This window comes from Solanum pennellii, chromosome 3 (genome assembly GCF_001406875.1).
Source record: "Solanum pennellii chromosome 3, SPENNV200".
In the NCBI taxonomy this organism is placed as follows: domain Eukaryota; kingdom Viridiplantae; phylum Streptophyta; class Magnoliopsida; order Solanales; family Solanaceae; genus Solanum; species Solanum pennellii.
Window position 1 is genome coordinate 1,567,583 of NC_028639.1, and position 27,103 is coordinate 1,594,685.

Here is a 27,103-nt window from a genome sequence, read left to right on the forward strand (position 1 = left end):
ATAGTAGAACATCTGTCAACAAAATGTACCAGTAGAAACGTAAAAAAAATAAAAAAAAATTTGCTTACATCTGTACATAGTAAGTATTTCTTACCGGTAATACCATATAACATCTATGGCAAATGAAAATAAACTACTAAGAACGAAAAGGGCTTTTTACACAACTTCAACGAGGTACACGCCATCAAAGTGATGTAAACTGAGTATCAAGTGTGTACATGGAAAAAATTATTCATGTATAAAGTAAAAAGTGTTTATTATTCGAGCAATTAAAATGTGTAACGGTTAGAAAATCTCATGATACGTGTAAGGAAATGGGCAGTACGACCGGACGAAGAAAACCCGGATTTTCATGCTAACTGAAAGAGAAGGAACTTGGCATAATATATTGTCCACGTAGCAATAGCGGCACCGCTTTGAGGGGCAAAGTAGTGTTTGGATTGGAGAAGACATATTTTGCCAGCTTTTCCGCATTTACATACATTTTTCGAAGATTCCCTCAAACTTTATCACTTCATTCGTCCGTTTATACAACTCCCTCCGGACGTCCGGTATTATTTGTCATGATTTCTTACTTTAGAATGAAACTATAAAAACTTTGATTAATATTTTTAAGATATATCTTTTCATCTTATTAATATGCAAAAAATTGTAATTTATAGTACTTTTCATATAGTTTTAGAATATCTATTTTTTGTTTAAATATCGACTTAATGTGATCCAATTTACCTTTGAACTTTCGATAAGCGCAACATGACAGACAAATCTGAACGGAGGGAGTACATTTTAGGATGTATTATTTATTTGATATATAAAAATTATAATTTATAACGTTTTTGTATAGGTTTTAGTATCTAATCTTTTTAGAATATTAAACTAATATAATTTAATTTAACTTTGAAAATTAGTTAAGTTGATTTTTGAAAAACGCAACATGACAATTAAAAGTGAACAAATAATTTAATAGTTTTTTCTTTTAAAAAAGAATGATCTGATTTAATTTGATATAAATTTTTAAAAAAGTAATTTACCTTTTGTGATTTTAATGCAAAATATCTTTTAAATTTATGCCTTTAAATATGACATGTGAAAAATAAAATTAAAAATATTATATATATAAAAAAAAGAAAGGAATCATAATTTTTGAAATAGGGTAAAAGAATAAGTCTTTTTTTTTTCCAAACAGAGTAAGTAGTTCTTACATATGTTATACGAAGTGAGATCGTACAAAACTACTAGTAAATTATGTATAGTGATTCTTACATCTTATATACTCAATTAAGATAAAATTGGATTAAATTTTCAAAAATAAAAGCCAAAGTCAAATCCACAACCCAAAAATCAAAATCAAATAATATATATAAAACATATTCGTTCAAGTTTGAGAACGAGAAATCAAATATATTAAAAATATAATGTGTAATTTTATGATGTTATAAATTTTTTGTTTAAATTTAATTAAATTTCAATAAAAATATTTAAAAAAATAATAAAAAAAGGGAGAGCAGCCGCTTCGAGGAGGATAAGGAGCAGAGAAAGCCCCTGATGACAGAAACGTGTTAATAGATTCCCTCTTACAAAGCTTGTTTTCTTATGCGTCAGTTAGATTAGACTTCAGTTACGATTCGTGGTGTATTTATTAGGCTTATTCGGTTGGAGGTTCGTAAAATTGACATCAACTTTTATTTAAAATAATTTAATTAAACTTTGTTCAGTTTACACATCTCATATCATGTTTCAATGTTATTGTGTTAGATTTGAAAATAAATATATTGAAGCTTAGTTTCATGAGGAGAAGGTAACTTTTTGAATTGTATATCTTGCATAGTTAATTCGCTTTAAAGTTCTCTTATTGAAGAAGACGATTTATATTTACTTGTATGAACTCAATTTGACTTGTCTATTAAGTTGCGTATACCAAGTTTTCTTGTAAGTATGGGTGTACATAGGTTGGTTTAATTTGACATTTTAATAAAAAAATTTAAATTAATTATGTTGGTTTATTAAATCTAAAACTCAAATTAAATCATATAAAGTTAGTTTTTTTTTGGTTTTGATTTTAGTCGATTCTTTTCTTTTCCGATTCTTTATAACTATACCGTATATGAAAAGCGATGAAATATTCTTTCACTTATCTGTGTGATAAACCAAACTCAAAAAATGTTCAGTGGATAAAATTTTTCAAAAAGACTGTAAAATTCACATGAGTACAAAATATTTATTTTGAAATATCAACGTTCATTTTGTTAAAGTAATAAGATTAAAGGCTAGAGACAGGATACAAAAAATATTTACAAAGCAAATTTTTAACTTCAAATTTGAAAAACTATAACTATATAATTGTAACTTCGGATCTTAATATAAAATAAAATATTTATAAAATTTGACAGCCAAAATTTGAAATAATATATATAAAATTGAAAACTATAAACTATATATATATATATATATATATATTGGTTTGATTTGAGTTTGATTTGACTTCTTTTCTTCTAATATCAAACCAAATCAAGAGTGGTCGTTATTTTTTTCAACCAACCAAACCACAAGTTAATTTTTTCGATTTGATGTGATTCAATTGTAATGAAAATCTGTCAATATTGGTTCTTTTGACAAAAAAGAGTAATTTTTTAAAATTATTTAATATATGAAATAAAATTTGATGATTTCATCTACAAATTTAATTCCTGAGAACAAGAAAAAAAATGTTTAATAGTAGTTTTTTTTTCTTTTACTTTTTCTGTCATTTTATAAGTATAATAAGTACTTTTAATTCACATTTTGTAAGAATGTTTAAATGTTTTATTTTTCTGTATAACTATTTATAAATACTTTTTGACTAGATAGAAAAAGTTGATTGAAAACTTAATTGTATTTATGTTAAGCTTGTCACTTTCATGACTTAGAAACTCAAAAATGGATGCTACACTTTGTTTTCACACTATAACAAGCAACTAAAACTTCATCATTTTTTTTACTCTATTCTCTAATGGAGAAACTAGGGATTTATTATATTAGAAACAAATGTGAACAGAAGAAATACAAACTACATACAAAATAGATGTATATTACAAAAATATATGTATATACACATGTATTATACATTTGAAATCATTCACGAGTTTCTTCCTTCTATACAGATTACAAAAATGCAAAAAAATATACTTATTACATTTTCACAATCCTACAAATGCCCATGTCTTTTTGTAACAATGGCATCAATAAGAAGCAATCTCAATGGCGTTCATTTCCCCTAGAAGGCTTTTGCACCTTTTTAATTGATGATTTTCTCGAAAACTCTTCTCACTCATAACTGAGAATTTCCTTAAGAAGGCTTTTGATTCTTCTCTGACGATTTCCCCGAGAAGGTTTCTACAATTCCTAACTGACGACTTCCCCGAGAAGGTTTCTGACATTTTTATATGAAAATTCATTTGTTGATCAATTTTTCATTATTAATTTTGGTGTACCAACTTTCAGGATGTCTGATTCTGATTATGATTCAGATTCAGATTCTGATTCAGATTCAGCAACATCAGGCACAGGCGCACCAGAAGAAGCAGTGCCACTGTTTGGAGCAATTTCTTTAATCGGAAGAAGAAGTTCAATGGAAGATGCGATATCTGTTTGGCCAAATCTTTGCTCCCCTTATATCAATCAACATCGCCCTATTGATTTCTTTGCTGTTTACGATGGACATGGTGGACCTCATGTAAGTAAAAAAAAAATCTATTATTTTCTCTCACCGTTCATATTTTTTTCATTACCAATTTACTAGCTTCCATTGATAAGCAACAATTTATTAATCTGAATTGATCCATTTTTAGGAGCACTAACTTCGATTAAAGTGGATATAAAATAAATTAAATTAGGACTACTATTTATAGTGGTTACAAAATGCAGGTTGCTGGGTTGTGTAGAGAGAGAATGTATCTTATGCTACTAGAAGAATTGTTGATGACAAACACCGTCATAACTGGTAGCAGCAGCAACAACAACAACGACAACATCTTTACCCGTCTGTTCCAAAGACAATTGGAACGGGAGAGTGTTAAGGAGACGTGGAAAAGGGTGTTGAAGAGCTGCTTCGAGAAAATTGATGAGATGGCGTTTGATACGTGCTATGAGTGTGGTATAGGTGTTCCTTGTGGATGTCCACCACAACACTATGGACTAGGAGGCTCCACTGCTCTACTCACAATTCTAACTGGAAAAACTATTATTGTGGCTAATTGTGGAGATTCACGCGCCGTTCTTTGCCGTGGTGGGAGAGCCATACCTCTATCTATTGATCACACGGTATGCATTTTATAATTTTTATATACTTTTTTTTATAAAGATCTAACTATATCAAGAAATTTTTACCTTTTGATCGACCTCATAAAGAAAAGGTGAATTATATCCACATCTCACTATACATGTTAGGCTGTTACTTATAAAGTGTACAATGACTTTAGGGTATTAATTTTTTAAAAGATTTCAGCACATAACATAATTTGTGTAACTTGCCTTCTTCCACTTTTTCTTTTAGGCCTCCTTAAAAATAAAATTGATTTCGTGATTTTTCATATCTAATTCTAATACTAGGCATTTGGATTTTGTCTAAATCACACTAGCTATAATTTTGGCGGAACTAAATAAAGACATGTAACAGAAGTTTTGTAAATGATTTATGTTCATACTATCTCTTTGTTAAAGTCCCAAATTTAGCCAAGGAAATATCCAATTATTTTCTTGCTTCAGCTTTGAGAAATAATGTGACTTTTCATTACAGCCAGACAGACCAGAGGAACGTGCTAGAATTGAGGCATGTGGAGGCCATGTTGTTTATGATGATTGTGCACGAGTTCTAGGAATACTGGCTATTTCTCGTGCAATAGGTAAACTCATTTTTTCCTTTTTCAGGAAACTTTTAATCCTCTATTGTAGTTACCAATCGAAGCAATACTTATATCCATCATTCATCTTAGGTTATGAAATAGAGACCATCATGATTTAAATTATTTAGGGCTTATGTTGGAAATGTGTGTTGTATGTCCTTTCATTCAATGTCTGCTCATAAGATGACACTAAAAGCTTAGTTGCACGAATTCTTCATTTTTGATGTTGCACCGTCTCATATTCTTCAAAAATGCGCTATTTTTGGCGAATCCAACATGCACCGTTGGTATTTTTGAAGAGTCAGAGCAACATGTACTAAAAGTAGAACAAAATTGAGTAAGTTGGTTTGATACCTTTTGAGTGGCTTTCCAGTAGGGTTAGCTAGTGATGATTCAGGAAGAAAAACCTATGTCGTTATATAACTAAAATTTGTAGATTCAATTGTTTTGTTAATTTTTAAATATATATTTCTTAAGGCACATTTTCTTATTTGGGTTATTGTATAGAAATTTAAATACTAGTATTGACGATTCCTTCTTTTAATTTGCATTGCAAACAGGAGCCAAGTATCTAAAGAAGTATATCATATCCGAGCCAGAGTTTACATTCACAAAAAGGGAAGCAGAAGATGAGTTTTTAATCCTTGCTAGTGATGGTTTATGGAACGTTGTATCAAATGATGACGCGTGTCAGGTGGCGAGAGAATGTCTTCAAAAAGAAAAGCCATTTGGGAGAGGAGAAGTATTTTCTTCCCCAAGTAATGCAGCAGCAGCGTTGCTTACTCGGCTAGCTATGGGACGGGGTAGCCAAGATAACATAAGTGTTATCGTTGTTGATTTGAAGATAGACTATATTGAAGTTTAGTTTGAGGAGAAGTTAACTTCTTTAGTTAAATATCTTATTTGGAGATGGTTAATTAAGCTTTGCATAAAAGTTTTTCTCTTATTGAGGAAGCTAATTAAAGACTATGGTATGTATTTGCATAAATGACTGCTATTTGTTTTTCTGTTAAGTTGCTTTTAGCAAGTAGCCTTTTATGGTAATGGATGATGTGATATTTAATCTTAATCTTGATATAGTTTTTGGTGTATGTATCTCTAATTAGTATAAATATAGTTTGGTTGGTCAAACTTGATTTTCCAAGATCAAAATTATTTGTTTGTTTTTTTATTAAAAAAATTAAGATATTTGATCAAGCTTTTAGAAAAGTAAAAAAATATTTTTGAGGAGAAGCAAATGTTGAAGCAAGTAATTTCTCCATAAAAGTTTTTTCTTTCTTTCAAAAAGCACTTTTGAGTATACTTTTAGAAGCACTTTTTAAGCATACAATCAAATAATAATTGTTTTTAATATTGCTTTTCAAATTAGTTAGCGAAATAAATTACTTTCCGTTATAAGTATTTAAAAAAAAATCATTTTTATTCAAAAACAAGTTGTTATTTGTAACTTGATTATACAATCTGTATATCATATCATGTTAACTTAGCTAATTCCAAAACCTCTAATCAAAATCAAATGATATCTTGTCATAGAATAACTTCTAGTTTGGAGGTGAGCAAAAGGTATTTTTTCATTGTCATTAATTAGGCATTCCACATTAATCTGTCTTAATATATTTTAAATTTATCCACCCACCCTCTGACCACCTTTCTGGCTTGGAGAGGATAGTTCAGAGCCTAAAGGGCAAAAAAATTGGCCAAATATTTTAAAAGGACAATAAAAATAAGTAGGAGAACTAAATGGGCAACATTTAAACAATAGGTGTAATGCCGTGTAAATTAGGATAAAAATACGCAACTCTCTATGTGTCTTATAAGACGCGAGTTGACAATGGTGATTTTTTGTAGTTTTCACGGATGTCGACTTAAATAGAGGCTAATGATTAAGATGGAATAGGAAGATGAGTTGTTAATTCTTGCCAGTGATGATTTGTGGGATGTTGTTTCAAATGAAATGGCGTGTCAGGTGGCTAGAGAGTGTCTTCAAAAAGAAAATCCATCTGCATTTTCCTCTCCAAGTGCAGTAGCAACACTACTTGCCAATTAGCTATGGGACGGGATTGTGAAGATAACATCAAATGTTATTGTGGTTGATTTGAAGATAAACTATATTGAAGTTTAGTTTCACGAGGAGAAGGTAACTTTTTGAATTGCACATCTTGGATAGTTAATTAGCATAACCAGCCAAGGGGATCTTCCCAATTGAAGATGGTTTATTGTACTTCACTTTAAAGTTTTCTCTTGTTGAGGAAGCTTAAGACAATGAATTGTATTAGCTTAAATGCAGAGGCTAACTCAGGATTTAAAGTCTTTGGGTGCATCAATATAAATATAGCTCAAATATGAGGTCTAAGCTAAACTTAAAATAAAAACAATAAAAATACAGGCTTGAGAAGAATTTGAACCCTAGTCTCGAGGGTGGTATCTCTAGATTTTACCAATTGCACAAGGGCACTTTTATGTTTTATATGGGTGTACTCTTAAAAATATCCTAATTTCTACCAGTTTTTTAAAATAGAGTTAAAAAAGGTATAATTTAAATTTATTTTTTACACTTATCTCAAAAATTAATTGTATTTATATTAAGCTTGTCATTTTCATGACTTACAAACTCAAAAATGGATGCTACACTGTTTTCACACTATAAGAAGCAAGTAAAACTTTATCATTTTTTTTTACTCTAGTCTCTAATTGAGAAACTAGGGATTTATTATATTAGAAACAAAACAAATGCATGCAGTAAATGTGAACAGAAGAAATACAAATTACATATAAAACAGATATAAATTACAAAAATATTTGTATATACACATGAAGTATACGTTTGAAATCATTCACGAGTTCCTTCCTTCTATACAGATTACAAAAATACAAAAAAATATACTTATTACTTTTTCACAATCCTACAAATGCCCATGTCTTTTTGTAACAATGGCATCAATAAGAATCAATCTCAATGGCGATTTCCCCTAGAAGGCTTTTGCACCTTTTTTATTGATGTTTTTCTCGAAAACTCTTCTCACTCATAACTGAGAATTTCCCTAAGAACTCTGACGCTTTCCCCAAGAAGTAAATTCCTAACTGACGATTTCCCCAGAAGGTTTCTGACATTTTTATATGAAAATTCATTTGTTGATTAATTTTTCATTATTAACTTTGGTGTACCAAAATTTCAGGATGTCTGATTCTGATTCTGATACAGCAACATCACCCATAGGCGCACCAGAAAAACCAGTGCCAGTGGTTGGAGCAATTTCTTTGATTGGAAGAAGAAGTTCAATGGAAGATGCGATATCTGTTTGGCCAAATCTTTGCTCCCCTTTTATCAATCAACATCGCCCTATTGATTTCTTTGCTGTTTATGATGGACATTGTGGACCGCATGTAAGGAAAAAAAAATCATTATTTTCTCTCACCGTTCATATTTTTTCATTATCATTTTACTTTTATTGATAAGCAACAATTTATAAATCAAAATTGATCCATTTTAGAAGTACTACCCTAGATTATTAAAGTGGATGCAAAAATTATGGATACAGGTTGCTGAATTGTGTAGAGATAGAATGTATCTTATACTAATACAAGAATTGATGATGGCGAAGACCATCATAACTGGTAGCAGCAGCAGCAACAACAACAACATCATCACCCGTCTGAGCCAAAAACAATTGGAACGGGAGAGGGTTAAGGAGATGTGGAGAAGGGTGTTGAAGAGATGCTTCGAGAGAATTGATGAGATGGCGTTTGATACGTGCTATAAGTGTGGTATAGGTGTTCCTTGTGGCTGTCCACCATATTACTATGGAATAGGAGGCTCCACTGCTCTACTCACTATTCTAACAGAAAAAACTATTATTGTGGCGAATTGCGGAGATTCACGTGTTGTTCTTTGCCGTGGTGGGAGAGCCATACCTCTATCTATTGATCACAAGGTATGTATTTTATAAGAATTTATACAATGAAATTTCTTTAAAGATCAAACTATATCTTTTTCTTTTATTCAATTTGTAAGTGATATCATTTATTTAGTTAAGAATCTATATATCTAATCAATTCAGATCTAGGTCAAGTAAAACACTTTCAAAAAAAAAAAATATTTCATATCAAGAAATTTTGCCTTTTGATATTCGACCTCATAGAGAAAATGTGAATTATGTCCACATCTCACTATACATGTTTGGCTGTTAACACAATTTGCGAAAATTAAGTACTAATTCTATTTAAGGCCTCTTCTTTGGATTTGGCTTTAGACCCTAATATCATTGAGTCACCTCTGTCATTAAATATAATTGATAAAATTAAGATAGGCATTTATACGGTGTAATTGTTGTAAATGTTCAATTATGCAATTGTACATAACTTGCCTTCTTCCACTTTTTTTTCTTCTTTTGGCAACCAACCAAAAAGGCCTCCTAATAAATAGATTTAATGAATTTTCATATTTAATTCTAATACTAGGCATTTGCATTTTATCTAATTGATTTGAGCAAACTGCTAGCTTAGGGATGTCCATCCATCCATACATATGAGCTTCATTATAACTAATTAGATGTTTTTTGGTTACATCAACAACTTGATTTACTATTCATAAATCACACTAGCTATAATTTTGGCGGAACCAAATAAAGTACATGCAACAAGAGTTTAGTAAATGATTTATGTTCATATTCTCTCTTTGTTAAAGTTCCAAATTTAGCCAAGGAAATATCCAATTATTTTCTTGCTTCAGCTTTGAGAAATAATGTGACTTTTCATTACAGCCAGACAGACCAGAGGAACGTGCTAGAATTGAGGCATGTGGAGGCCATGTTGATTTTGGTTGTTCTGCACGAGTTCTAGGAATACTGCCTATGTCTCGTGCAATAGGTAAACTCATTTTTTCCTTTTTCAGGAAACTTTTAATCCTCTATTGTAGTTACCAATTGAAGCAATACTTATATTCATCATTCATCTTAGGTTATGAAATAGTGACAATCATGATTTAAATTACCAATCGAAGCAATACTTATATCCATCATTCATCTTAGGTTATGAAATAGAGGCAATCATGATTTAAATTATTTAGGGCGTTATGTTGGAAATGTGTGTTGTATATCATTCAATGTCTGCTTATAAGATGACAACTAAAAGTTAGTTGCACGGATTCTTCATTTTTGATATTGCACTGTCTTGGATTCTTCAAAAATGCACTATTTTTGGCGAATCGAACATGCACCCTTGATATTTTTGAGTAAGTTGGTTTGATACCTTTTGAGTTGTAATTTTTATGCATCTAAGTTGATCAGTGACTTTGCAGTAGGGTTAGCTAGTGATGATTCAGGAAGAAAAACCTATGTCGTTATATAACTAAAATTTGTAGATTCAATTGTTTTGTTAATTTTATTATATATATATTTCTTAGGCACATTTTCTTATTTGGGTTATTATATAGAAATTTAAATACTAGTATCGACGATTCCTTCTTTTAATTTGCATTGCAAACAGGAGCCAAGTATCTAAAGAAGTATATCATATCCGAGCCAGAGTTTACATTCACAAAAAGGGAAGCAGAAGATGAGTTTTTAATCCTTGCTAGTGATGGTTTATGGAAGGCTGTATTAAATGATGATGCGTGTAAGGTGGCGAGAGAATGTCTTCAAAAAGAAAAGCCATTTGGGAGTGGAGACGTATTTTCTTCCCCAAGTAATGCAGCAGCAGCGTTGCTTACTCGGCTAGCTATGGGACGGGGTAGCAAAGATAACATAAGCGTTATCGTTGTTGATTTGAAGATAACTTCTTGAGTTGAACATCTTGGATAGTTAGTGATGAATTTCTTATTTGGAGATGGTTTATTAAGCTTTGCATAAAAGTTTTTCTCTTATTGAGGAAGCTAATTAAAGACTAAAATTTGTATTTGCATAAATGACTGTAATTTGTTTTTTTGTTAAGTTGATTTTAGCAAGTAGCCTTTTATGGCAATGGATGATCTGATATTCAATCTTAATCTTGATTAATTTAGTTTATTATGACTGAAAATTTTCATTATCATGTATATCTATTTAGTCTAATATATAGTCTGGTTGGTCAAACTTGATTTTCCTAGGTCAAAATTATTTATTTTCTAAAAAAGAAAATTAAGATATTTGACCAAGCTTTTAGAAAAATAAAAAATATTTTTGAGGAGAAGCAAATGTTGAAGCAAGCAATTTCTCCACAAAAGTTCTTTTTTTTCTTTTCATAAAGCACTTTTGAGTATACTTTTAGAAGCACTTTTTAAGAATACAATCAAATAATAATTGTTGTTTAACAATGCTTTTCAAATTAATTATCGAAATAAATTGTTTTTATTATATGTATTTTAGAAAACATATTTATTTAAAAGAAGTTGATATTTGAAATTTGATCAATACATGCTATATATCATATCATGTTAACTCAGCTCATTTCAAATAAAAGCCTCTATTCAAAATAAAATTATATCTTGTTATAGAATAACTTCTAGCTTGGAGGTGAGCAAAAGGTATTTTTCATTGTCATTAATAATTAGGCATTCCGCATTCACCTACCCTAATATATTTTATATTTATCCAGTTCGAACCTCTGACCACCTTCCTAGCTTGGAAAGTAGTCCAGAGCTTAAAGGGTAAAAAATAGGCCAAATATTTTAGAAGGGCAATAAAAATAAATTGAGAATCAAAAGGACAATACTTAAACGGAAGGATAAAGACCGTGAAAATTAAGGTAAAATGACACTATTGTTCATTATGAAAACGAAAGTTGCATGTATGAGAACATAATATTGATGAACTCCAACATTTTAAACTTATTCTCCAGCATGTTTAGACTCAATCAGCTGATAAAAACAATAGCCTATTTTGGTATGAGATAAGAAAAAGAAACATTTTTTGGTGAAACTGGAAATATATTATGTATGCATTCAAATTGTAATGAAGTTCAGCTACTTTCCATATCCCATTAGTGAAGAAAGCTAAATATATACTAATGGAAAACAGACCTAAGATGCTGTCAGCTCGCGCCTTGTAAAGGCGCATAAGGAGTTGTGTCTTGCGTATTCTTACCCTAATTTACACAACCGTTTAAATATTTCCCTTTTGATTTTCAACTAATTTTTGTTGTCCTTTTAAAATATTTGACCTATTTTTTTTGCTCTTTAGGCTCTGAATATTTGCCTTTTAAAAATATTTGGCCCTTTAGCAACATCAAGAACAGACGCACCAGAAGAACCACTCCCGATGGTTGGAGAAGTTTATTTAATTGGAAAAAAAATTAATAGAAGATGAGATCAGTTCAGAGTATTTCTGAAAACCTTTTTCACGATATTGCTGCTGTAATATCATATTAGAGGCATGGAAAGTAGTTAGTGTCTTTTTCAACATGTCCTCATCTTTTATTGTTTCCCCACATAATTTCAATTTGAAAGTTATTCTAAATACAGCAGAGTTATACTCAATTACGGTGTTATAATCTTGAAACCTTAAGTGCATCCACTTATAACGAGCCCTTGGCAATACTGTTGCCTTGAGGTGGTCATACCTCCCTTTCAAACCTATTTCACTGTTAGGTATTCAACCTTTAGGCTTTCATCAAGATGATGACGAAGAAAATCATAGCTTTTGCTTTATCCTGACTTGATGTCGTATTTCCTTCGATTATACTATCACCAAGACCCTTAGCGGTAAGGTGAATTTAAGCATCAAGTGCCACAAATTCAAGTTTTGACAAATTCGACATGATGAAAACTGACTCTGAAAGAAAGTTGATTATAATCTCTTAGTTGGTTAGAGACTCGTGCTGATAATGTGTTGTAAAACGAGAGAAAAATACAAGAATACACAAACAATAAGATAAGACAAATGGTGATGACAAGTATAAAGATTGAGAGCTTTGTTATTCTCCTCAAGTGTATTTCACAAGGGTGAAAGACTACCCTTTTATAGGACATTCCAACCATCCTTTACAATATTTTATAAATATGTTAAAGCATATTTAATTAATACAATTAATAGATACATTACATTAGGATGGATTAAAATAAACATCCACACAATAAAGTGGATTTGTAACATTCTTGTTATTATTGTCATCATATATCTAATTGTTGTACGATAGCTTAAAAATTGTTGAAAGGTTCCAGTTTATGTTACTTGCCTTGCAGAGATTGAATATTAACCAAGAGAAAATAATCTCACTATATCAAAAGTGATTATTAGAGGCAATTAATTTTTAATTATCGCTAAATATATATTTTTATCGACAATTAACACTCTTTGTATATGTACCTAAAGCCTTTAACGATATTGATACTAATGACACTTAACTAGTGCCGGTAAAGACTTTAGCACTCTTAATTAATGTCAAAAATTTCAACAACTCGAAACGTGATTTTATGGTGCATTTTGAAGTTTGAACTACTGGTCGGAAATTTGAAAGCAACAGAGTAAAGAATCAATTCATTTAAGAGGCAGCATGAGGAAGTTATGGTGTTTTGGTGAGAAAAAATCATGAATTGTTCTTATTAATATTGGTTACGACCCCTTAGTCATAAACCATTGTAGATTGAAGTTGTAAGGTTTCACCAGATATATTGTAGTACGCTTACAATTATGTAAGAATAAAATCAAACTGATATCTAAGTTTCATTTTCAACTAGACGTCAGCCACACAAGTTTCATCTTAAGTAGAACCTTTACCGGTTGTTTAAGTCTGAATTGTCAACTTCATTATATAAAAGATCACTCACCTGCAAATGACAACAAAAGAGGAAAATTCAAATCGTAAACTATCCTGATTCGGTGAAAGAACTCGAAAAGTGCCTCGTATGTTACATTCTAGCTCTAGAAACTACACAGCACTGTGGTTTGTTTTCAAGTCCACCACAATAACACTGATATTGTCACAGCTATTCCGGCCCAGAGCAAGCCGGGTGAGCAGCGCTGCTGCTGAGCATGCCCTTCGTGAAGAAAACGTTGCTCCTCTGCTATCACCTTCTACGGAAGAAAGCCTGGAGCTAAAGTTCCCAGCTGGATCTCTTTGTCGAAGACACTCCCTACCCACTGCACACGCTATATCGCTTGATATAACATCCCACAAGCCATCACTTGCGAGAATCAAGCACTCATCCTCTGCTTCCCTTTTTGTAAAGGTCATCTCCGGCTCCGATGTGATATATGGCTTTAAATTGTTGTCTCCTGTTTGCAATGAAATATAACAGAAGATTCAATAGTATTTGCACCAAAGTAGACAACTACCCCTACTGCTGCAAATTTACACATTGGAAATAGACTAAAGAACAACTATGCTGGTATCGCTACCGCACTCCCCTTGCCCTTAGTAAAACTCTTACATCATTTTGAAACATCAATGGAAGTACTATAAATCCGTTTAGGGCAACTAATGTCTCTTCACTAAATAGCTCCCAGTTTGTCCTGCCCATATACATTGAAGCACAAAAGATGACTCCAAAGATCTATAACCAACTTACCCAAGATCTTTCTACTTAGTCTTCTTATAATTGAATACAGACGTATAAGTAGGTGTTCTACCAACATGCACATACCAAATAGAGCCCTAAATATGACGCCTTCTATAAATCCCAACTGATCTCCTTTGCATATCCTTAGAAGAGATACAGATTCACAAATGTACAATGGTTACATTGCCTGAATTTGTACGACTACAACTAATTTACTAAGAAGCCAGGGTGAGTTTGGCACTTGTAGCAGCAAACAATAAATAGTGGTTTAGCAAATCATGTACTACGATTAACTAATAATCAGTCTTCGCTGTCTCCAATCTTCTGTTGATGCCTGATACAAGATATGTGCCCTTATATTTTTATTGGCTAATGTAAGGGAATTGCTTAGCTTGACTTCTCCACAACAAAAGGTTGCAGCTGCTTTATAGAAGAGTAAATATTGTTGCTTGAAGAAGCAACAGTAGCAGTCGCTGCTGAGCAGCTGAAGGCAATATTCTACCCTCTTAAGGAAGGGATGATGTACGTAAAAGGAAAAACAAACAAAACAACAGTTCTAATGCCAGTTTCCTTCATTGGAAACAGAAATTCAGCAAGACCACATTAAGCTTTTACTGTATGTCCACGAGTAATATTTCCACTGGCAAAACTCAACTGCAATTATGTCATTGCACATAGAAATTAAACATGCTCTCCAAAAGGAAAAAGCAGTTACCTATTGCCCTGGACATGGAAAGCACTCCTTCAACTCGTGCTCCATCAGTAAACACAACTCGACCTCCACGTGCCTCTATTCTGGCACGTTCTTCTCGTTTGTCTGGCTGCAACAGAAAGTCAAGTTGCTTTTTCATTAGGAAAACTCATGTTCTTCAAGTAGGTGAGCTACTAATGATTCTTTCATATGCTCTCTATGAAGTTAATAAATGTAAATCATGAACCCAAATATGCTCAACCATCAACTAGTACAAGCTCTGCTTAGATGGAGCATTAGCCATTTAATGTGCTTACTGAATAAACTACTGTCAAGTAATGTATCTTTAATAATACTTAAAAGGAACACAGTATGTTTTAATTATCTAATTTCTTTACTAAGGCTAAAGAATCTAGTGACTGCATAACCGTGAATTGAGAAGACATACTTTGTGATCATAAGAAAGAGGGATCGCACTTCCACTGCGGCTAAGAACAGCGCGTGAGTCACCACAATTAGCTACAATGATAGTCTCATCCGTCAAAACTACCACCACTGCAGTGGAGCCTGTGAGTTTTAATACGCTCAGCGGGCAGCCACATTCGTAGCCTACACTACCACATTCACTACATATGCATGATGCCATCTCATCTATCTTTAAGAAGCAACTTTTGAATACTCTTCTCCATGCTTCCTCCATCCTCTGCCCTTCCAATGGTTGTCGTCCCATGTCTTGGTTGTTTCTCATGCGCATCAGCTCTTCTTCTAGTACCTCATGCATTCTCTCTTTACACATTGAAGCTACCTGAATAGGAAAAAAAGCTGTAAGTTGATTATGCTACTATCGTCTTCAAATACAATCTGTAATTTCATTACACAAACACCAGATCCCAGCAACAATAAAACAAACTCTATTAGCCTCTATATTTCTATTTTTAAAAATTTCAACCTGAAAATATAAGATATTAGTGAATAAAAAAGGGGAAAAAAATGTTAGGTTAAATTAAACATAACCGTAGGGTTTACATGACGTCCACCATGTCCATCGTAAACAGCGAAAAAATCAACAGGTCTGCAGCGATTGATCTCCGGCGAGCATAGATTAGGTCGAATTGAAATTGTATCTTCCATTACACGCTGCCTTCCCGGAATAGAAATTGCTCCAACCACCGGTCCTTTTGCCTCCGCTTCACTAGAAGACGAAGAAGCTTCCATCTTCCCAGCTTCAAAAATTCCTTGCCCCAAATATGATAATAGATTCGGGTGGTGCTGCCTTCTCATTTGAATTCTACGGTGGCGTCGTCGCATACGGCATTTCTCAGAGTAATCGTCCTTGTCACTGAACATCAGTTCCGACTAGTGTAACCGCTACAGAAATTACGGTGAGATAAACGGCATATTTATGTTATGTAGTCAGGGATCGGGAATGGACTGGAAACGTATGGTACAATTTGTGTATACGTGTAGTGTAGGTATATTTGTTGTGTTGTAGCTCTTATTTCGACTTGTTTCTATATAGAGTGACAAAAAATGTTGAGAAATTTGACTGACCAAAATGTGACAAACACCACCACCTTCATCTTGCCCCCAACCAACCACTTATTGAGACACGTACTCTTTGCTTTTCTACTTGGGAAAATTGTATATAATAGAAAATTAATAACCTAAAATAAATGAAGTAGCTAGGGTTCAATTTAATTGTGCTCCATAGTTAGCCAAAGTTTGTCAGGCGCCTCTCTCCCAAAAATCTCGCTCGCCACTCTCTCATTCTCGCTCACCATTCTCCCTCTGCTCGTTTCTCTCGCTTGATACACAGAAGTGTATAAATTCTGTTTCTGTTTTGTATAAAGCGAGAGAAAATAAATTGTATATACACATGCAAAAACATATATCTTCGTGTTATACACTTAATTATACAATTTACAAACATTTTACTTTAATTCAATTGTAGACAAATGCAAATTTTATACAAAATATTGCAGAGAAAAGGGCCAACGAATTATACAATTGCGAATTATACAATTGCAGTGAAATATAATTTTCTCTATCTTTATAAAACAGAAGTGTATGTATTGTGTTTCTGTTTTTGTATAAAGCGAGAGAAAAACATATATATCTTCTTGCTATACACTTATAATTATGGAATATACATACATTTTAATTTGATTCAATTGTATGTAAAGCAAATTTTATAAAAATATTGCAGCGAAATAGGTAGCGAATTATACAATTGTGCATTATACAATTGCAGTGAAATAGGATAGCGACTTATACAATTGCATCGAAATAGGCCAGAGAATTATATAATTTAGGCCAGCGAATTATACAATTGTATATGTATAGCGAATTATACAGTTTTATGTTTGCTATGGAGCGCAATTATTTGTTTGTTATATGTGAAAGTTGCCAAAAAAAATAGGAAGGGAGTAATTTTTCCCACCGAATCCAAATTAATTTTCCTCCTTCGACGTGAGATGAATGAAACTTCTCAAATATATTAAAACTCAAAAGTAAATAGCTTGATACATTTTCACCTGGTTAGTAGATTACAACGTACGGAAATTTTTATATTTCAAGATAAATAATGCTTTTGGTTTGAATATTAATTTCCCCCCTTTTGATGCGAGACGAATGAAACTTTTCGAATATATTGATTTTTCTATTTTAATTTGTATGATTTTTTTTTTGTCAATGTCTAAAATAAATATTTTTACATTTAATAACTTTATAATGTTAACTTATAATCACTTAAATATCTATTATTTACTTTATACCTCATATTTTTTATTTAAAAAATTTTTAAACTTCATTTTAAATCATGTAAATTAAGATTAAGAAAATATTTTAAAAATTTATAAATAAATAAAAAATCTTCAAGGACTTTTTCAACGGGTATTTGAGTCTCTTTGTAATTCTGGAATACAAGACCGTACGTACATGTTTCTCCATGGCCCACGTGGTAAGAGATGATGGGAATCAGCGCCAGTTTTGCTTGTGACCCGGATTTATATGGAGTGTTTGAATTACGTAAATTAATATTTTACGTAAAAAAAATATAGATATATTAGTTATTTAAAATTATAAATTTGCTTTTTATATTATATGAAGGGCAAATTTTACGTGGAGTGTTTGAATCACATGCTTCACACAATGCAAGCAATAATGATATATCGGTGATTTAAAATTTGAACTCACTTTTTTATATTATATAGGGGGAGAAAACAAAAATATGTTGTGGTCCTAATACATGCACGTATAGTGAGACAACTAGGACAAGTTTTGGCTTGTGAAATCACAAAACTTCACTCATGAAATAAAATAAACAAATATTAGAAAAATACAACATATCCTTTTGAATTTGACAGCAAAACTTATTTTAGTACTTTAATTATACGGATATTTAAATATCATGTTTAACTTCTTTGAACTATATAAATACAATGTTGAGAGTAGAATATCACTCTCACCTGCCACATCATAACCATGTAAGCACTACGTCACAGTCATGTAAGTACCACGTCATTAATTTTTAATTTTTTTTTGTTTATTTACCTCTTTTGTTTTCTTAAACTCATAACACTAATCAATTAATTAAAAATACATTCTAAAATTACAATAGTCACATCTTCTTTTTCTTCTTCAAACCGTCTATCTCCCACAAACTTTTCGATTGGAGAATACTGAAAATTATTTTTTCTTAACAATTTAAATGAAAAATGAAGATTGTGTAAAAAAGTTGATGGATCTACATTTTTTTTGCATCACAACTAATAGAATTCAAAATGAATTACTTAAAATTCAAGAAAGTTTGCATTCAATAATATGAACTGGGTGTTGAATTTTTGTGATTAATGAACAAGGGTGAGGTGAGAGATGAAGATGAAGGAAAAAATTTTAGTATGAAAGAAGAAAGGTATAACCAGTGCTACAATGGGGAGAAGACATTTGGGAAAGACAACAAAATAAAGAGAGAACAAAAAAATTAAATATTTTTGTAAAAATAATTGAACCCACAAATTTCATTTACTTCTAAACAAGAAATTTCACATTCTTTGAACTTTAACTTGTAAAAAAAATTTAAAAATTATTAGTTAGATTTTGCCAATAAAAAAATGTTATACGTATGATTTTACCTTTCAATTTTCATTTTTTATTATTATTTCACGCACTTTGAGAAGAGCGAGTACACTCACTTTGTCACGTCAGCTCTTAGGATGGTATTTAATTAGTTCAGAATTGTTAAGAAATGTATTTAAATGCTCGTATAGTTATATTACAAAAGTAAGTTTTGCTGCCAAGTTCAGGAGGGATTTGATGTATTTTTCCATAAATATTTGGATTAAGGTGCGAATAATTTTTTCTATTTAAGGAGATTTAAGTTCATCGTGATATAATATTTTTTGATATAATTATTAATTTGCTTCATTTATGATACAATGGTATAATAATATCGTGTAATTCAAACAACTTTAAAATAGTTAAAAAGTCCAAAGTTTCACCAAAAGACACCTCCATTCAATACAAAAAAAATCACTTTAATTTTGAGTAGTAAACAAGTTGGAGATTTGAAATATTTTTCTCTGTCTTAATTCTTTCTATCGTTATACAAATTTTACTAAACACTAAAATATTTATCAAACTTTTCATAATACTCATTTTATACAAAGGAAGATGCCCTATTATTTGTGGGCAACCAACACAAATATCACTAATTTATGAATTAATTACTTGTCTTTATGTGAATTTTCAATATTACTATTTGTACTATACTTTGGTCTCTAGATACATGAATTTGGCGCGTCAAGATACATGTATCTCGATAAGAAAATACATTTAATTATATGTATCTTGTTGGACTAAGAGTGAAGAGAAATCTAAAAAAATAAAAGAGAAAAAGTTGTGACTATTTTTAATTTTTGATTAACTAGGAGTTTTTAGAATAGCAAAATATGTCCACATGATATATAGGCTAAGAAATAAACAACTAATTCTAAAATAATATAGATCATTTAACCCACTGCAACACTTACACTAATAAAACTTAGTAAATATAAGAAACTACTTAACTAAGATCAAAAGTCTAATTCTATCAAACTAACCATGTCTCAATGCAGTCACTCATTTTGAGCCACTCTTTAACACTCTCTCTTGATTCAAAACTACATATACCAAACAATTCTTTGAAATAATTGAAATTTTCATTTTGAGCCACTCTTTAACACTCTATCTTGATTCAAAACTACACATACCAAACAATTCTTTGAAATAATTGAATTTCTCATTTGATAAAGTCTTCGTCAATACATCAGCCAACTACTCTTGTGTGCTACAATATTTTAACAATATTTTCTCCTTTTCTACCAAATCACGAATAAAATGGTAAAGAATATCAATATGTTTTGTCGTGCTATGAAATGTTGGGTTCTTTGTCATAATGTACTACAAAACTCTATTTGATGCTCCATAATGTACCTTTGAAGTTTTTTGCACAAACGTGGAAATAACACCAAAATAATATATGTGAGACAGGTTCTAATGCCTAGATTTTGGACAAGAGTTCCTCAAGTCGTTGCAACATATTTCTTATGCACCTCGACTATTCTACAGGGTAATCATTTTACAGTATAAGTGTATGAACAACAACGCAAAATTGAATCAATTGAAGAACTGACTTTTTCTGCATTTTGTATTACCAAATTCATCATTATGATAGTTGCTACAAGCAATTTGGCAATACAGCTAGCAATAAACAAAAGAAACAGTTTCCTAGTTAAAACAACACTGCGGAAACATAGGGGCTTGCGGCAACATGCTTTTTATTATCCCCGCGAAACAAAGTGCTAGTTGAAATTTGGCAATGCTGAACTACACTGATGCTAGCCATGTGATTGCAATCGGGCTTCTTACTTTATGTGTTCCATCTTTCCATATCAGGGATCCAAATTCAGGTGCTTTTTGACGAGATATCGTTTTGAATGTGACCTTGTAAGACAGTTTCTGGTTTTTGCTGGTGAAATTCAATCGTTCTGGCTCGACCTTCACGACTGCGCCTTTGAATGATGAGACTACAACATGGTAATTTGAGATGGGAGAACCCACATTAGTGACTGTTCTGTGAAGGGTCAGCACTGAAAGTTTTGTCTTTTCAGGAAAAACTGCAGAGATGGCTGGGTAGTTCAAGTCCCCTGGATTAGCGAGTGAGTGGTGGCAAGTTCTGTTTGAGAACTTGCCGAAAACCATTAGCTGTGAAGGGCTGAGTTCTTGCGTGCACAAGAACTCGAAGTAATCTTGTGCCCCTATGTCATAAACCAGACCGGGATCAACAGCTTTCCTTGGATTGATGTGTCCTGCACCGTGATCATATGGGGTCGAAGGAGTCACGGATGAGGCATCTTTTAGAGATTTGTAAGTGTTATCATGAACATAAGCAGTTGTCATGAGTGCGGATTTAATTGCTGCTGGACTCCAATCTGGATGTCTGGCCTTGAGCAAAGCAGCAATGCCACTAACATGTGGACATGACATTGAAGTTCCAGACAATATATTGAAATTCGTCCTTCGTTGATCAATTGGCAAACTAGACGGACCCAATGCACCAGTCCAACCAGCAAGGATATTCACTCCTGGTGCCACCATATCTGGCTTTAGAATCTCTAGACTGAGGAAGTTAGGTCCTCTGGAAGAAAATGCAGCAACCACGGGCGAAGGCCTGATCCCTAATTTAGTCCCAAGAAATCTCAAAGTGGCAGTAGCGCTTCTACCAGACGCGTAACGCTTGATTGCTCTTCCTTCTCTTTCACCAACTGCTACTGCCGGAAGAAGGTGAGAATCAGCAACCAGTTCTTCACCATTAGCTGCAGTGTTTGTCAAAATCATTCCTACTCCTCCAGCTTCTTTTACAACTTGCCCCTTTTGAACTCGAGGACTAATTCCCCTGTCACATATCACAATTTTTCCAGCAACTGAAGCTTTATCTAAGGTACCATCTAAGCACAATGAGCTCGGCATGAGATTGCTCGAATTACTTCCTAAGTAAATCAAAGGATACTGTTTTTGTGTTGAAAGATTCATCCTACCTTTATAAAGTGAAGCTCCGGTCACAATCTTCCCCGTCCCCAGCTCAACAGTTGCTGGAAAATCTCTATCCATAGTGCTTGCTCCTACTGTAGTGATCCATGGTGACACATTTGTCAAACTAATTGGATCAGGCCCACCATTTCCTGCTGAACATGAAACAAAAACCCCTTTCTCCATGGCCCCAAAAGCAGCAATTGACAAACTGTCACGATTATAAGACGAAACTCCACCACCCAAAGAAATTGACAGAATATTAACCCCATCAGCCACAGCTTGATCAACTGCAGAAAGTATATCTGAGCTAAAACACCCACCCACCCAACACACCTTATAAGCTGCAACTCTCGCACCAGGAGCCATTCCTCTAGCAGTACCATAAGCATAACCCAAAAGATTAGCACCACGGACTACAGACCCTGCAACTGTTCCAGCAGTATGAGTACCATGCCCATCTTGATCTCTTGCCGATTTGAACTCACCCCTTTCATTTATTTTACCAGAAGCTGCTTCATACCCACGGAAAAACACTCTAGCACCAACAATTTTCTTGCTGCAATGATGCTTCTCAAAACCCCTCCCTGTTTCACAAACCCCTTTCCAGTGAGATGGAACACTAGTCATTCCACTATCATTGAAACTCGGACTTTCCGGCCAAATCCCAGTATCAAGAACACCCACAATTACATTATGGTCAGATAATCTATCTGCCCACAACTTACTGCTATCCTCACGGTCAAGCCCAAGAAACAGAGGACTTCTAGTGGTATGTAACTGATACTTAATCTCAGGAAAAACAGCTAAAACCCCATTTCGTTCTTGTAATTTTTTCACTTCTTCTTCACTAAGCTGAGCTGCAACACCATGAAAAGCAGTCTGGTAGCTGTAGAGTATCCTCTCTTCTTCATTCCCTGTTTTTCCTACCTCTGGTGTAGATGGTAGTACTGATTTTACGAGCGATGAGTACCATTGAACATGGTCGACGAATACATCTGGTTTAGCCCATTTATCCATTTGGATAATGTAAGTTTTCTTAGAGTTTGGGCTACATTTGGCTAAGTTGATAGCAAGACATACTGATACAAAGAAAAACATGCATTTCAGTAGCATTCCAGCCATTTTTTGGAGAAGAGAAAGGAAAATGGAGAGTTCAAGAAGAGAGGTTTGAATATGAATAGTGTTATCTGGGAATGCGTCGGTGTTTTAGATAGTATTGAATAGTTAGCAGAATGGATGGGCCATTAATGTATCTTCTTGTGTTGGTAATAAAAGTAGGTGGTTGTTTTCATGAATGGTAAGGTAGTTAAGGCTTTTATTGAGACTACGTCATGCTTTTTCTTACCTTAAGCAGAGGTTTCGTGTTCGAATTTTATAATTAAAAAAAATTTCATAGCGTATGTATAAGTTTAAAATAGTCGAATTCAAATATCATATATAAAGTGAAAGAAAAAAGGATATTATTAAGAAAGAAAAGTTGGCTCAAGCGGGTTAAAGTTAATAGTTATAGGACTATGGTCCATGTGTTTCCATGGTTAAATAGTTAAATGTTGCACATCGTGGGTACCACATTCGATTAGATTTTTTTTCATATTTAAAATTCAAACCTGAGACATCTGGTTAGAGATAAATCAATTGCATCACCGTACCACAATTCATGTTAGTGTTTGTACGTAACTTATGTTAATAGAAGTGTAAATTAAGTTTAATGGTAATTCATAAAGTTCACAAGGAATACCCTCACTCACAGAGGATTCAATAAGAGCCTATTGATATTTGATTTTAGTGCACTATTATCAACACAAGCAGATTGATCTCTTTGTAATTATATGGAATCAATGTGGAAGAATTACGCCATATTAGTTTTCCTTATTCATTCATCGTTTTCACTGGGTTTTTTTCTAGGTATGGCTAAAGATTGAGACTTTTCTAAGATCTATTTCGATATTATTCTTAGATGAATCTCTCACTCTTGATAAAGAAAAATATTTTAACTTTAAAATTTTAATCTTCTTTTCATTCACGACAGATTCTTTTAATAAGAAGAATGTGAGAAATGCTTAGTACTATACATTTTTGCTACTAGTTTATTCATGTCACACTTGTGCTTTCCTCACTCTTTGATTTGCTCCCTTAGTAAAACAAAAAAGAAGCATCTACATATAAAGAAGGCAAAAATTGCCTATTAAAATAGGTTATAGTAAAAAAAAGAAATAGTCAAAAATGCATCGACCCATAAATTTTCATTAATCTAGACAAGTGCAAAAATTAAAAATCATCTAATAATGCTAAAGCTTGCCCAAATTTTGTTTTAATTAATTTCAGGTACTAACTCTAGCCTATAGGAAAGAAACTTTTGCATAAAGTTTCTGTCACTTGAGGACTAGTCTCTTTGTCTAAAATTGTTTATCATAATTTTTATTTTTAGAATTAAATTATAAAATTTTTAATATGTATCTTTTTATTATATTAATATACAAAAAATTGTAATTTATAATACTATTTATGTAATTTTAGAATATCTAATTTTTTATTTAAAATATCGAATTAATGTAATTTAATTTATCTTTAAAAATTAATCAAATTAATTTTTGATAAGCGCAATATATAAAAAATGAACTTTCGATAATCATAATATGATAAACAATTTTAAACGAAGAGAGTAGTTATTCGTTCGATTCAAGGTCCCATTATTAGTTGGCTTCTCGTACCAAATGGAATATATGGTCAGTATAATTATGACAAATGTAAAAGTTTATGCTGCTTTATAAGATTTGAGCCTATAATATAGGCATAATAAACGAATATTTTAGATACATGCATCTTTATCTGATAGTACTAATTTTTACTTTACCTCAAGTTTTATATGTTTATATGTCACATAAAATAAAATGTGTGTGGTCTATTTATTCATAAATTTTTATTTTTTTACATACATACATGTGAGAATTGTAGTTCCCCTTGTTGAATTTTGATGGACATCAACATCAATAATGGTCACCGTTGGCCCCGAATCCGATGTACAGAGTAACCGATACAGTAGATTAGAACAGCAATTTTTCTAATGACGCTTTCGATTTTTCAGTTTGATTTTATTAAATTTTGATTTGTTTTTTGAATTTTAAATTTTAGAAAAGTGTGTATTGTATTTCAAAATCAAGCTAATTAGGTTCAATCTTTTCTACTTCCATTTGGTTGATTTCAGTATTTTTAAAATTAATTTTTTGATGCGAATGAAAAATAAAATGAAGAGAAAATCAAAGTATAAGAAACTTAAAACTATATTAATGAATGATGTTTCTCGCCATGAAACACTTATTGTGCTATATTTATTTTTGTTAAGAACATTGTGTGTTCAACTACTTCTCGAGAAAACTAAGGACAAAGACAGACCCGTTTACATAATATACATTGATAAAAAATATAATTGGGTTCCTCTTGAAAATTAATATTTGAACTTAACTATTGAATTGTACATTTGTTGTTACTTTGATTTGTTCATAAATGATTTAATTGTTAATTGATTTTTTATTTTTAGTTGAGGGAATATATATATATATATATATATATATATTAGATTTAAAGAAAAAAAGTTCGTTCTTCGTACACCGCCAACATTCTGATACCTCATATTGAACACCGAATCGAAGAATAGACTTTGAAAAATATTATCAAACCAAAAACTAGTTTGATTTTTTTGGTTTTCTAATATTTGTGTCACTCCCACCAAATAAGATTGTGATGATATGATAAATATTTTTTTATTTTTATTTAAGAGGCCTCAAAGTTTGAGATCTTGATAAAAAGCAGCTTTACTTTTAATGTAATATGTTTAATACAAAATTAAATTTAACCGAATTTTAATATAAATAGTGAATATAAAAAAAAAGTTGGTTAGTATATAGGTAAGAAATTGAATAAGCAGCATTCAAAGCCATGCTACTGTGGGGTTCGTGACAAGCTAAATGGTCGACAAATTTGACTACTTTACCCTATCATTTAACATCGCATCGAAATGTAGGCCACACTTATTTGATAATACTGAGGTATCTCGTTTGGACATGATTTGAAATTATAAAATGTAATTAAAATGGTATAAATTAAAATATTATTTAGATATGTAATTCAAATTTTAAGTTTTTATCTTTTTAAATGAGAAAATTTAATAAATTGAGAAATTATCAATAAGTTTAATTCTAATATATCTTTATCAAAGAATAAATTATAACCATAAATAAATTTTTGGAACATTTTAAGAGCAAAATTTGTTAGAGTTGAAGTTATATGCATGAGGTCAAAAATTTTAGACCATTTACTTTCAACGTTATTCTTTTGGATCTTTCCTAATTAACCGATGAATAACATAGTTAGGCCTTCCATCCAATTCACAACGTTAAGTTATAAATATGTACGATTCAGTTAACTAGTTTATCAATATGATTGAAATATATATCGATAGTGTATATGTTGTATAGATATTTGCATACTGTCACGACCCAAAATCACGAGTCGTGATGGCACCTATATTCCCAACCAATAGGTAAGCCAACCAACATATTTTAACAAACTTAACTAACAAAGAAGTGAAAAGACAACAATTTCCAAATCTCCAACATTGAGTTCTTATAAGTACGAAGGCGGAAAACTGAAAAAAAGTACTACCCAAGAAATGGTGTCATGAGTACAAGAGCTTCTAAAATACGATGCAAGTCTGAACTAAAAAGGCAAATCTAACATAAGGGATATCCTGTCTGAATACTGAATAACAGAATAAGTAAAAGATAGAGGGAGGTGTGGGCCACGGAACAGCCAAGCAGCTCACCACAACTCCAAGAACTTCAAGCCGGACTCAATTTGCTCCACGAGATGTGCTCCTACTCGGAATCGAATCTGCACCACAAAGAGTGCAACAAGCGTAGTATGAGTACGAAACCACGTGTACCCAGTATGTCTCATTGACCGACAACGAAGAAGTAGTGACGGGAGTTA

General features: G+C 32.1%; 4 protein-coding genes across 5 annotated transcripts; 2 read left to right on the plus strand and 2 right to left on the minus strand.

Moving 5' to 3' along the window:
- The first annotated feature begins 3,481 nt into the window (after positions 1–3,481).
- LOC107014077 (probable protein phosphatase 2C 75) lies at positions 3,482–5,868 on the plus strand. The gene is made up of 4 exons (XM_015213939.2): positions 3,482–3,712; positions 3,904–4,299; positions 4,775–4,880; positions 5,441–5,868. Exons 1-4 carry the CDS (start codon positions 3,482–3,484, stop codon positions 5,743–5,745), a joined length of 1,038 nt encoding a protein of 345 aa, XP_015069425.1. The 3' UTR covers positions 5,746–5,868.
- A 2,189-nt stretch (positions 5,869–8,057) lies between these two features.
- On the plus strand, positions 8,058–10,773 carry LOC107014128 (probable protein phosphatase 2C 75). Its single transcript, XM_027915807.1, has 4 exons — positions 8,058–8,264; positions 8,420–8,812; positions 9,641–9,746; positions 10,365–10,773. Exons 1-4 carry the CDS (start codon positions 8,058–8,060, stop codon positions 10,658–10,660), a joined length of 1,002 nt encoding a protein of 333 aa, XP_027771608.1. The 3' UTR covers positions 10,661–10,773.
- Positions 10,774–13,486: 2,713 nt separating this feature from the next.
- Positions 13,487–16,604, minus strand: LOC107015364 (probable protein phosphatase 2C 75). 2 transcript variants are annotated; one of them, XM_015215616.2, is made up of 4 exons: positions 16,058–16,604; positions 15,492–15,848; positions 15,068–15,173; positions 13,487–14,068 (listed from the first exon to the last, which is right to left on the minus strand). In XM_015215616.2, exons 1-4 carry the CDS (start codon positions 16,388–16,390, stop codon positions 13,722–13,724), a joined length of 1,143 nt encoding a protein of 380 aa, XP_015071102.1. In that variant the 5' UTR covers positions 16,391–16,604; the 3' UTR covers positions 13,487–13,721. The 2 variants fall into 2 exon arrangements, with proteins under 2 accessions (XP_015071102.1, XP_015071103.1); XM_015215617.2 differs by having other exon boundaries at positions 16,070–16,603.
- Positions 16,605–20,693: 4,089 nt separating this feature from the next.
- Positions 20,694–23,392, minus strand: LOC107014723 (subtilisin-like protease SBT1.3). The gene has a single exon (XM_015214763.2). The coding sequence runs from the start codon at positions 23,234–23,236 to the stop codon at positions 20,909–20,911; it is 2,328 nt and encodes a 775-aa protein (XP_015070249.1). The 5' UTR covers positions 23,237–23,392; the 3' UTR covers positions 20,694–20,908.
- Positions 23,393–27,103: the final 3,711 nt, after the last annotated feature.